Source organism: Anopheles marshallii, chromosome 3, assembly GCF_943734725.1.
Source record: "Anopheles marshallii chromosome 3, idAnoMarsDA_429_01, whole genome shotgun sequence".
Taxonomy (NCBI): domain Eukaryota; kingdom Metazoa; phylum Arthropoda; class Insecta; order Diptera; family Culicidae; genus Anopheles; species Anopheles marshallii.
Window position 1 is genome coordinate 42,218,651 of NC_071327.1, and position 14,070 is coordinate 42,232,720.

A 14,070-nucleotide genomic window follows, 5' to 3' on the forward strand; every position below is an offset into this window, starting at 1 on the left:
GCAGAGCATTAAACCGAAGCACAGAAACTGCTTCAAAAACTATTGCATCGTTTTTAGAGCTTCATAATGTATACGGCAGAGAAGAACCGGGTAATGGAGCAGTTCTATTAACAGCTGTCAATTTGATGGTTACCGCAATGAACGATAATTCCTTACAAGAGGTATGTATTTAGCTGCATTTTTTATGTAAAAAAATGTAATAAATGTAATAATTAATACATTAAAGATGTACTTTCCTGTAAAGTCTCGAGTAATGTTACAAATCAGTTAGAAAAATTCCCTTGTTTCGGATTGCCTTATCCGGAATCATATTCTAAGCCAGTTTTTTGTATGTGTTTTGACTAGGGATGGGCAAAACGATTCTTTTTGATGAACTCGAACGACCCAGCTCTTTTTCAAAAAAGAACGAATCGTGAATCGCGATTCTTTCGTTCATTTGCGTGCTAGTATTTAAGAATGATATTATATATTATTATATTATTATACTATATTATTATTACTATTATATATTGCATTCCACTTTTTATTGAATTAAAACAGAATAGCGTTTAAATTACAGATTTTTTTTTCATTTAATCAACATACTCATTATTTAAGAATTGGTTAATTCATTGGTTCGATTGGTTAATTAATTCACTCGATACAGCCAGGCAGTTTTAACGAAAAAAAAGCTTATTTCATGAAATACTGAAAATGCATGAAATAGTTTTATTGAATCTCACCATCTGTTTTAAATTTCCTTACGAGTTGTTTTGTACAAATAAAATCTGTTCACACTTTTTTTGTAATCTAGTTCTTTTCTAAGCATACACCTGTCCTGCCTTAGAAAAAAATCGTTCGCAAGGAACTGAAGATCCTGGAATATTTAATAATTCAATAGCTAAACCAGAAACTAATGGGTACTTCAGAAAATTATTTTTCCACCATTCTAATGAATCCTCGTCAGTTAAAATATTTCTATCCTTCAGGTATAGTTCGAATTCGCCCACTGTTAGCTGTCTGGGATTATTTACATTTTCTTCATCATCCCAATCCATATACTCACTGTATATGTTGCTTTTTGTAGATGCGTGTTTACTTGTCTCATTTTGCATCAAATTAGATGATTCTTGTGGTAGGAGGTGCATGAGATCACTTATTATAGTTTCATACACTTTTTGAAATTCTACTGGCTCGTTTCGGAAAGGTTTTTTCTTAATACGTGGGTCTAGTAAAATGGCCATTGCGACTATTTCACTTTGTTTAAATGGCTCCAAATATTTTGCTACACCTTGTAAAAGTAACGATACTAGTTTGCTGATCTATGGAACTATAACCTCTTGTTGTAAATATTTTGTAAGGTTTGCTGCTTACATTTTACGCAACACCCCAATATGGGATATAGTAACGGATTTTTCATAACATATAAAATCTGTTGCTTTGTCAAATATCTTTATCACGTCTATGCTTTGTTCGATTATTTTCCATTCCGATGTTGCTATAGGATTTGGAATGTGAAATGTATCGCAATAAGCAAGTAAAGATATTTTGTTTGTCAAAAACCGGTTAAGCATATCATAAGTGGAATTCCATCTTGTTACCATATCTAACTTTAATTTTAGTTTTGCCTGATTTATTTTTCTCGTTCCATTAATGTGGGCTAATATGGGCAAACACTCGTGACATATCATGTCTATTAACAATGTGTCTAATTCTCGTTTCTTATTAATTGCCATTGGTTTTTTTAAATAGTGTGCCATAGAAGGGTATGATATACGTTCCGACGTGTCTGAACCATTATTATTTTCTTCTGAGTTTTTACTCTCTGCTGTATCTGAACGGCAATGTTGTGTAACGGATTCGCGATGAATTCCTGCAATTTCATCTCTGCGTTTTGTTCTATGTTCAACGGAACTGTAGGATGTTTTAGGGTTATGTGACGCTTCAAATTCGATGTGTAGCCTTGCGAATATAATATTGTTTAAAAACAAATACGACATTTAGCTCCTTTTCCAGTTTGTTGTAGTGATTCCAAATGGCACTACTTTGCTGATTCGGAGCCATATCTGTTAAAAACCAATTAAAAATATTGTTTCTAGTTTCCTTTCTAAATACAAGACCTATAAAAAAAAATCTCACTCACTTGTTTTAGTATACTTCAATTCACTCCAACGAACCGTAGGGTCAAGACAAGTTTGCTCAAAATGTACTTCTGCTAGGCCTGGTTGTTACGGACTGACTGATAACTCGTGACTTTTTTGACTGACTATCTAATATTTTCTTGTTCTCAATCTGCACGGATATCATCCTTTGTTTTCTTTTACTAAGAACAAACGGTACCTTTTATTCGTGTGTTAACACGTTGTGCGCAGTTATGCATCAGTTTTCGTTATGCCCATAGTTTGCACGTTCAAACTTGTTACTAAAAATAGAACATTTGCAAAGCAGCACATAGAGTAGAAGAGGCAAACAAAGAACAAAGAAGCAAGCTGGACAATATTTTTCGGTATCGTTTTTTTTTTTTATTTCAGTTGAAACAATGATTCTCCGGTCCAGCATTGTTCATATGGCACATACACACGTATGATTACACACTTCTAAGACGATTTAATCACAGAACCGAAGATTTTACCGCGCCGTACTCTTTACTCTGATTGCAATTCGATCTTGCCTAAATTTGATTGCCGCCTAGAGGCTTTGAGTAACAGTTTTGGAGTTTATTTAAAATAATAATATATGTATTTTACATATTATTTTTGAGCAATACCAAAATATTGTACATAGTTGAATGTTGTCATTTTTTTATTTATCTTAGATCAAAGTCTAGGCATTTGGCAATCGTAACAAAAACTTGTTTTTAATACCATCACTACATTTACATATAAGATTTACAGTTTGCACGTTTTGACAAAAAAATACTGATTAATCATTAGGCGCATATTATTATTAATTTTTTTATTATTTCAATTCATTTTCTTTATCACGTTGAAACAAATAATGCTTAGGGGCCATTCAATTATTACGTAACGCAAAAATTGAGAATTTTGGACCCCCTCCCCCCCCATTGTAACAAAACGTAACGCTGGAATGAACCCCCCTCAATTAATTACGTACTATTTTGTTAACACCCCACCCCCCAGAAATCGTTTATCGTTGATTATGAGCTTTAGTTTCAATAAAAACTGGAAACAAAAATATGGTATTTTCTTAACAAAACGTTTAGGAATGGTTGGTTTTTGACAGCAAGAATTAAAATCGTGGTTTTTTGATAGCTAGGCTTTAAAAATGGGTGAAACTTGGTGGAATATTAGGAAATATGATAAATTATGCGATGAAATTCATTTGAGACTGCAGATCGCCATTTTTTCATATTTTATATATTTTTATATATTCTTTTTTCATATCCGACGATAGCACAACAGTTGGTGCTAGCACAATTGATACACTTACCCTATCGCTAACAAACACTATGTAAAAAAATGTATTACTGACATAAACCGCTAGACAACAACAAGAACAAATAGGCTTGTTTACTGACGCCATGAATACCTTATCAAAACAACTACAAATACAAACAATAATGATAAAAAATGAAGAATCTGAGATGATAATGATAAAAAATGAAATCTAAAGAGAAATTTATACTTAATGTATACTGTATAAAGCTGCGAATACAAATCACACAACTAAAATAGACCCAACCAGTGAGGTCGAAACTATGTAGTGGCAGTAGTGGCAATGATGAATGAAGAAGAATCATCAATAATTTAGCCATCTGAACAACTTATTCTATGTTACGTAACATAAAATTGAATCCCCCCTCCCCCTATGTAACAAACCGTAACGTTAGTAGGAACCCCCTCCCCCTCCTAACAGCGTTACGTAATAATTGAATGAACCCTTATATCATTTTTGTATGACTTCGGGCAGCTTTGGCTCTGTTCCATTCTAGTGTGGCGTCTAGCCATCTATCAAACAGAAGCGGTTCTCAGAGAGTACTAGTTTGGTTCTCTCTCATTTTTGTATGGCAAATTGTGGCATACCCCTACAAACAATGAGAGAAAAAACGAGTGCGATTTACAGGCCAAGGGGCTGAGGAGGCCAAGAAATCTTGGGGAAACAACGTGCGACGCCGTGTAAAGACGAGGGGCCGTTGAATGTGTGCGTCAGCTATCGGCGGTTTCCACGAGCGAAGCGATTATGTACACGCTCGAATCCTTTCCATCTCGCATTGTCCTTCATCGCAGCGATCCTGCTCACGCGTTAAGCCAGCGCGGTTGCTGCTCGCTGATCTAGAGCGGTCGTGGGATGAGAGTTAGAAAATGTTCCCATCTCGTCCTTATCCGCGTAAGGACGCATGCTGTATCGATCTTTGTCTAGCGTTCACACCACCATAGCGAGGTCAGCTCAGTCTTCTGAACGCTAAGTCCGGGACGGACGTGTCGTGGGTGTTAGAACATTTTGATCTGTGCGTGTGTACCAACAATGCGCGGAAGTTTGCAAGTGATGCGCATTTGTTTTGTGCTACGTCTGCTAGAAGATATTGTTTTTTGTGAAGTGGAGGAGATTGTGTGCCTGTGTTTTGCCATGCCGTAAATGTGTGGTGTTTGTTTTCTTCCTACACTCCGTGCTTGCTTCGGCAAGCGCATTTATATTGGAGTTAGGAAAAAAACTTTCGGTACATGTTGTAGACAATGCGTCCTTCTTTTTATGCATCTAAACATAGTTGGTGTTTTGTGTTTGGAGTGAAATAGTGATTAAATTTCGGGTAAATGTTTATGCGCATTGTTAATCATCTCGTGTATTGATTTTATTGTCAGTTAGTGTGAAAATGTACGCGCGCCTGTTTTAGTCAGTGTAGGATCGTGTTGTTTTCGTCCTTCCTTGTGTGCCTGCGTTCGTCCGCATCGATCGCGTGTGTGGTGTTTGTGTACGGTGCAGCGTGCGCAGTTAAACGCACACTCAATCACCTTTGCTCCGCCCACACGGACAAATTGAAATAAAAAAAATAAAGCTCACGGGAGCGAAAACCACGCGCGAGAGCGCGCCGTGCATTTTGAATGGGGAACGGGAGAGGGCGACCGTTCATCGAAACTTAACCATCGAATGAGCCCGTTGTTCGATCTGGCGTTCGATGTGACATCTCACTAACATTGTTACAAAAAAAGCTCAAATTTTGCTGGCCGGGATACGATTCTTTGAGCGACCTTGCTCAGTTCTTTCTAATTTTTGTATGGTAAATTATATTATACGATTCTTTGAACGACCTAGTTCGGTTCCTTTTTCATTTTTGAATGATAAATTGCAACATTCGGTTCTTTCTCATTTTTGTATGAGAAAAGCAATATACGGTGCTTAAAGCGAACTAGTTCGATTTTTTATCTGCAGTTTTTTGCATAGCCTAAAAAAATATTAGTCATATGTTTTTAACCTTTTAAAAAAGAACCGTTCGTTCTTTTTTTAACGAACCTAGATCGTTCGTTCTTTTCAAAGAACCGCAAGAAGTTCACGGTTCTGATTCTTTTGGCACAGCTCTAGTTTTGACGTTTCCATGCTTATCCGTTAATAGCTCGCCATACAAATGGCAAGCCAAGTTAAGCCTAAGAAAGAAGGATTAGATTGGTTTCCCAATGAAAGCAGCTGACCCAAGCTCGACAAATGGCATAACAAAAAAAATTGCTAGGTGGTCTGAGCCAGGTTAGACCATGTTTCCCGTGTGCGAAAAATGTAAACAGTTTTTTTTAACAAAAACAACTGAAAAAGGATTATTTTAATAATGAGACAGATATATTATTTCAAATGAATTGATATTAAAATTAAATTTCTAAACTTTGATCGATTTTTCTTAAATTGTAGTTTACAAAAATGATCCCTTGTGTCATTCTTTATGTTTAAAAATGCTATGTCCTTTAAGAATCTGTACAGAATGATACAGCACGGTATCTGGATTATTTGGCATATATAGGCTTAAAGCTTAAGCTTTCTATCTTAGAGTATGATCTGCCCCAATATTTGCTTCATTATACTTACACTTTCTGCAGTTTGATGAAAGTGCAGTTGATTCTACTGGTCCTGTTGTGATCTGCATGCTATTCCTTGCTCTGAGACTTCTGTTTTTTCAACTTGTGGCTTTATGCGCTGTTTGCGCATCCTATTACCACCTTCGTTCGAATCGCATGCAGTTTCCATCGCATCGTGTGCCGTTTCCATCGTATCGTGTGCTTCTACGTCTTTCGCTAACGCTGGATTTGGCGTCATTATTTGAGACCTCACCAATTTTTGTATGGAATTAACAAGTGACGCAGACTGTTACGAACGTTATCGTAACAGAACGGCTCATACACGCGGTATAGTTTTTTTATAGCTTTATTGTCCTCGAGAGAGGGCTAAAAAATTCACTATCGTTTCGCAAATACAAAAATGAGCGCCTTTTTTCCTTCGAGGGGGGTCCTTTTTATCCCCTTTTTCTCGTCCTGGTCAGCCAATGACCCCTAATCGAAACGTCATTCAGCCCGATCGACTCCACTTCGTGCTGGGTGACGACGCCAACACCATCTACATGCCATTTAGCTCTGACGCTGGTTCCTAGTTTCCCTAATTTCAATCGGACCGTTGATTTGTATACAAAATGCTCATCGTCGTTTATTCCACTCTTATATACTCACACAGGCTTGGCTCATCCAGATCGATCGGTAGTGTGAGTCGTTTCATCTCGTAGATTTAATCTCGGAATTCCGGTTGATTAATGCACGATGCACATCACTCGCCCGTATGCGTGGAGCGAATTCTTTGATCAGCACCTTCTCCAATTTTGCAAAACTACTAAAACTGGGCCCAAGGGAGAATACGAATCGTCTAGCCGTACCGGCTAGTTTCTTACGGCAAGTGATCAGCTACTGTTCGTCGTCCCATCGCGCTGCTTTGCACACACTCTTTAGCTGCCTCAGCCACATCCTCACATCTTCTCCTTCCTCGGCACCGAAGGATTCAATGCTATCTTCCATGTCTCTAAAGGAATACACTTTCTGTCGTTTCGGTGCGTGTCTTCGTGGATTTTTGGGTGTTGATGTAGATTTAATTGCTGTCCGATACATCGAATCTGAATCTTCTTTATCAATGTTATCGTCCTCGTCGTCATCTTCGTCGTCAGTGCTTGGGCCATCGTCTTCATCGAGTTCCTCGTTGCCGGAGTGTTGTGAGTCGTCTTTCTCACAATTACCGTCGTCTTCGGAGCAACGATCATCATCCTTCTTGCCTTCTGAAGCATCACCGTTTTCACTATTGGAGCTGGTCTTACTCCGATGGTTGATGATCTTTTCGGCAAGTTCCATCTTTCCACCTGTGGTTGGCAAACCAAGTTTTTCGCACTCGCGTATCAAACCGATCTTAGTAAAATTCTCGCACAGTTCTTCAATCGTCGTCTTTATTTTTCGTCTTTATTTTTCGCACGTTTTAATTTGACACCAACTTATCCTTTTTTATTATCTCACTCACTTCCCGGACGAGCCCCCATGTAAGAGAAAAAAGTGGGGAGTATTTATTAAAAGATAACTGATTACAAATTCAATGTGCTTCCTCTTTGGCCGTCGATACGCGAATCTCTAATCCAGCCGCGCGTGGCTGATTATATTCTTTCTGTCCATCTCTTTCGTTTATACTCCTGCGCTAGATTGTTTTCACCTTGCATTATTCGTTCGATGTTATTCGATGTGCTGTCGCTTTTGATCGTCCCAGAAAATGATCTATATTTAAAACCATTGGTAATACAACATATATCCGCTCAGTTGCCAAATACTTCGTAGTTTCATTATATAACATATTTCAATAAATCGTCCATTCCTGATTCCTCTATGCTGTAGCTTGATATAGGTGTATTGTTATGTGGATAACTTCCAATCCATAGGGGCGGCCCGGTGGCATGATGGTAGCGGCGCCGGTCTTCACACGAACGGACCGGACCAAAATCCCATCCGGGCCAATCCCCCGTAGCAAGGACTGACTATCCGGCTACGTGGTAAAATAAGTCGATACGGCCAGGCCGTTCTAACGAAAAAAAAAAAACTTCCAATCCACAGCAAGCCATTCTTCGTATTTAGCATTGCAGGGAACTCTGAAACCAAATCTACACGACCATCTTCTAGCACTTCAACAAATAGTTTTGCTCCCAACTATACATCTATCCCCTTGGCTTAAATAAAATCAGGATCTGTCAGCTGTATTTCTTTATGGATCTTCCAGTTGTCAGTGGAAATGTTTGAGGTGAGTACGTTAATAGTTGTTTTTGGGATAACTAAAAAATCGGATGTTCATACTCCGCCAGTCTCGAGCGTATGGTACAAATTGTTATACCTTCAGATGCAACCGAAATTTGTCCAATGCCAGTCCTTGAGGTGCACCTTCTTCTCTCTTGCCTTAGCAGCTGTTTTACACGTTTTGATATAATGTTCAATTGTAATCTTGGGTCTTATAGTACTCTAGACTTTTAGATGATATGGGGTCGTCGCCCATAGAGTTGAGATGTGATATCACACGCGTAGAACGCTGGAACACGGCTGGTCAAGGTAACACTAATTATATAACAATTTTTTCCTATCCCAATGGGTGAGTTCTGAGTTTTGAGTTACTTACGCTTCACGCACTTTAATACTGCGGTCGCGTTTACATTTCATGTCACCACACTACTTCCCCCTTAGCTTTTTAGTATCGTTGAGGGATTTTTACCGTGCGTCCTGATCGCGTCCGATAGGAAGGCTCGTTGGTGATTAGTTTAGTCTGTTGGACATCCTTTGTATCGCTTTCTTCGCTCTGGGTAAATGCAGCCTTTAAACAATCAATCGAAACTGTGATGTTCTTTTTGTTGACCTCTACGACGAATACCTTTTTCTTTCGACGAACCACACGATATGGTCCATCATACGGTTGTGTAAGAGGTGGTTTGATGGCTCCTACTCGGATGAAAACATGGGTGCATGTAGAAAGTTCGTTTGAACGAAGGAAGCTACTCGCAAATTATGGTTACTGGTTGGCTTAGGTGAGATTTGAGACATAACCTATTTTAATTGTTTAACAAATTCCGGTGTCGCTTTTCGTTCGTCGTGTGACACAAAAAACTCGCAAGGTAATCGGAGTGAAATTCCGTAAACCAGTTCAGCGCATGTTGCCTGTAAGTTCTCTTATAACCGAACGCATGCCTATAAGGACAATAGATAGCACTTCTGTCCAGTTGGAGTTTTCGTGGCACATAATTGCTGCCTTAACACTTTGACTGCCAAGCAATTTTGAGCGAAAATCTTCGTGAGGCCACGGCTCAAGCGTATGTGTTGGTGCGCAGCGCATCGTAAATTTACAGCAATGGTTCTAAGAAAGACAAATGTATTTTGCTCAGTAGAGAAAAGGCTAGCCCTGTTATGTCATTATCGTTCTTATAAGTTGTGTTGGACGATGAAAAAAATCTTTATTAGTATATTACAAACATCAATTCAATTTTTTATTCAAAACATAGTTCATTGAGATTCATTGCGGTGAATTTGAAGCAATCCTCGCACATTTGTGGCTGATGCGGACAACGGGCACAATATGTTTTAGTTTTTTTTACATTGCAGTGAGCCTTCAAATAGTCCATTGCATTTCTTCGTAAGGAATAACATCGCTTACAAGCACGCCGTATCGTTTTACCCAAATCATTCTTCCGGATGGCGATAGTATGCTTTTTATCAGTAGATTTGGTAATATTGCTAGCAGGCAGCCTTAATAGTTGTTCCGCTATGATTTCCTTAAATTTTCTAATTTTCATTCCTTTGCCAGTAGCTGTTTTGTAAACCACTAATGCATTAACCACAGAAATTCCTAGTACCAAATGTATTCTCAGTTTACGATACAATTTAATTCCTTTTCTCAAAGCTGACGCATAAGATACCATTTGATCTGAATAATCTATTCCACACTTTCCCTTGTTATATTCCGTAGCGGCTAATGGTTTTAATTTTGTAACTGAAACACTTGAAGAAGCACCAATGTTTTTGTTTATTTGCACCATTATAGGCGCGTGTTTTGTGGATAGCAATCTAACATCTCTGGTATCCCTCCATTTCAGCACTACAATGTCATTATTATCCTCTTTGGCTACCATTTCTCCCTTTTTTAGTTTACTGTCCATGACGACTTTTGGGAAGGGGTTTTTTTTTATTATATCTCAACGTACCAACAACATGAGTCTGCTGGTTTAGGCATGATTTTGCTAACTCATAACTTGTATAAAAGTTATCAATGTATAGAGTACGCCCCTGGTCGAAAAGCTTATTTGCAAGTTGCAAACAGACATTATGCGCTAACCCAGTTTCTCGAATGCCTTGGGCTGATATTCCTGAGTATATCTTCATTCCCTATGTGTAACCGTCGTTCGAACAAAGTTTGATCATTTTTATTCCATATTTGTGAGCTTTGCTGGGTATATACGGTTTGAAGATGAGTCTTCCACGCCAAGGAATCAACGATTCATCGATAACTATATACTCGCCAGGTGTATAATTTTTTCATATTTTTCTTGAAGTTTGCTGAATAAAGGCAGTATTTTTCCAAGCCGATCTTCGCGAGTGATACTTGCTTTATCAGCAAAATGAATATTTCTCAGCAATAATTAAAATCGGTTGCGCGACATTATGCTCGAAGGGAGTTGGAAATTATTTAAATGATTTTTGGACCAACAATTGACCATAGGACTAACATTTACTAACCCCATCCACAACAGTAATCCAAGAAACTGTTTAATTTCTTGTGGATTAGTTTCTTTCCACTTCTGCATACGGGTGTTTAGTAACAGCTTCAATGAACTCAACTTTTGTTGTGGATAACGATTTGTTTCTTGAACGACAAAATTGATGATTATTATTATTATTTGAATTATAGAGACTTTGGCCTCCCGGCTGCATTCGTCTCTATGAAAATTGTTGATATCGTCATCTATCAACAATGAAAAAACATCATATGGACTTATATTGTCGGGTAACTGCACATTGAGGCAATTCGTACGCTCACACAAAAATGACTTCTGTCGACCACTAAATTCTTTCCATTCAACACTTTCGATACTTGATCCCTCTATGCTGTTGTGATTTGTACATTGTCTAAATGAATAGTACCGACTCGAGAGACAACTAGCAGACAACTAATTCGTTTATTCAATACAACCAAATATATACGCTCATACCTAAAGTCGCGTTTGCACGTTAGAACTTACTACAGTATATCGCACCAGGATTGAATACTTGAATTGATCCTTGACACCCTCGCACAATTCATGTATACTACCTAAACCTTTTGTATTTCTTTCTGCAATCCTAACTTTCCACAAAATTCTTTGAATGTTTTTGATGGTAGACCCTTTGTCATAATATCGACTTGTTGCATTGATGACGGCATAAACTGAACATCGATCCGTTTTTGTTGAATTTGCTCTCATATGAAATGATATTTCGTGTCTACATGCTTCATTCTTTTAATATCTCTTGAATCCTCTACAATCTTTATTGTAGATTGGTTATCTTCATACAGAGGTATCGGATCTATTATCAAATCTTTCAATAAACGCAACAACCAGATTGTGTGACATGCTGCCGTACATAATGCATTCAACTCTGCTTCAGTTGAAGACAACGAAACACTTTTGTTGGTATAATGTTCTATTCACGACACCAATTTTATTTCGGAGCCAAAAGAAAAACTTGGACCTACGTTGTGTTATTATTATTTTTTTTTTACTTTATTAGTCTGAGACGTCTTTGCCCGATCGCTTCTGCTATGCTACTGAACGCTCACTACAGGAGCACGATGCCCCAAGCCCCGCACGAGCTGCCTTCCTATTATTTACTGTTATTTCGCAGAACCGTTCCCCTATTTGCTGCTCAACCTGACTTTAGTCAGAAAAGAATTCTTATTAAATTCAGTATGCCGTTCAACGTCCAATACAAACAAATTCAAACATACCGGCCGCCTTAAAAATCTAATTTTTAAGAAATGGATTGAAAATCAAATAAACCTGACGAATCTAATGCACTCAACCTTCTACATCAAATTTTTCAAACGGCAATACGCAAATTTTGGAAGTTGGTCTCTTGTAAATTCCCTTGGCCGTTTTAAGCGATACAACTCGAACCACATTGTCCCTACCAGGATATACGTCTACAATTCTACCGAGATACCATTCGTTTTTTAATTTTTCTTGCTCCTTTAAAATCACCATCTGTCCAATTCGTAAACGTTCACCATGCGGTATACATTGAGATACATTATGAAGTTCCGTTAAATATTCGTTTCGCCATCTGCGCCAATGATGCTGAACTAATTGCTGCAGTTGTTCATAACCCTTTAGACGGTTAGCAGGAATCTCACTACGATCTACATCGGGCAGCGCCAACAAGGGTTGGCCAATTAGAAAATGACCTGGCGTGAGGACATCCAGTTCTCCAGGGTCATCAGATAGCGGCGTTAAAGGACGTGAATTCATCTGCACCTCGATCTGTACCAATACAGTTACCATCTCCTGGAAAGACAACTGTCTGCATCCCAAGATTTTGCATAAAGTCCGCTTAGCCGATTTAACGGCAGCCTCCCATAGGCCACCGAAGTTAGGCGCTCTTGGAGGAATAAAGTGCCATGTTATTCCTCTTTTTGATCCATAATCTTGTACAGTCACCTGAAATGAATCTTCATTGATTAGCGCATACAACTCACGTATTTCTCGACCAGCCCCTTTGAAGTTTAATCCGTTGTCCGAGTATACCTCAACCGGTATGCCTCGTCTTGAGACGAATCGCCGAAAGCACGCCATAAAGGCAGATGTAGATAAATCCTCTACTATGTCGATGTGAACTGCCTTGGAGAAAAAACATACAAATATGGCTACGTATGCTTTGTGGCAGGTCGATTTACGGTGCGGTGGTTTCAGCATCATTGGACCACAATAGTCAACTCCTACGATCGAAAATGGTCTGGCAGGGGATGTTCTTTGCTCAGGGAGCTGCCCTGGAGGTTGTCGAACTGCAACGGGATTTGTCTTGAAGCAGATATGGCATCTTTTGCAAACGAAGTTCACTAGCGTTTTACCATTTAATGGCCAAAACTCCTGTCTTAAGGCAGCCAGTGTTAGTTGTGGTCCTCCATGTAAAATCATCTCATGATAAGCTACTGCCACTGTTCGAGTGAAGTGGCATTTTCCAGGCAGAATCATGGGATGTTTTGCAGCGTACTTAATGTTGGCGTTTCTTAATCGACCACCAACGCGCAAAATTCTATCCTTATCCAAAAACGGGCGCAACTGTTTCAATTTCGATCCAGCTGGTATTGGTTGCTCCTTTGATAAGCACCTAATTTCTTTTTTAAACTCCTTATGCTGTAATGCTTTAATAAGAGTTCGTTTAGCTTCAGTATATTCATTACATTTAATGAATCCATTTTCAGTTTCCTTGTGTTGACAGCGCCGTATAAATCTCAGGCAATATACGGCCACTCTTAAGGATTTCCAATATGATGAGAACTTTTGAAGCAAAGGAAACTGGCTTTCTGTCGAGGCTGTCATTAATACCACTTTCTTCCTTTCTGGAATTTTATCAGCTGAAGTCCGTTTTCTGGGTTCGTCGTTAAAAACTGCTCCAGGTTGCTTTAACCACAAAGGTCCATGAAACCAGCGGTGCCGATTGATCAAATCTTTTGGCAGCAATCCTCTCGAGATCGATCGTCTGCTGGATTATCTTCTCCTTTAACGTGCAACCACTTACAGCCCTTGGTCAACTCCTGCACCTCTGACACTCGATTTGCAACGTAAGTTGTCCAGCTGTATGCAGGTGATGCCAGCCAATCCAGTACGATCGTCGAATCAGACCAGAAAAACGCCTCCGCTGATGTTAGTTTTAGCGCCTTAATAGCTGCATCGCATAATCTCGATCCGATGACCGCAGCACAAAGTTCTAATCTTGCCAGTGAAACACGTTTTAAAGGCGCTGGTCTTGATTTCGATGTAAGCAGCTCTACTTTTACGGTCCCGTCAGCATTAACCGATCTAGCATAAACGCATGCTCCATATGCTGCTTCCGAAGC

The 14,070-nt window shown here is 38.9% G+C and overlaps 1 protein-coding gene across 1 annotated transcript in view; it reads left to right on the forward strand.

Annotated features, from left to right (window-relative positions):
- LOC128712623 (WD repeat and FYVE domain-containing protein 3) overlaps window positions 1–14,070 on the forward strand; it is a 325,442-nt gene that overhangs the window by 39,313 nt on the left and 272,059 nt on the right. Inside the window, exon 2 of the mRNA XM_053807511.1 lies at window positions 5–161. Within this exon, the coding sequence (XP_053663486.1) occupies window positions 5–161 (157 nt within the window). The remainder of the gene's footprint in view (window positions 1–4; window positions 162–14,070) is intronic.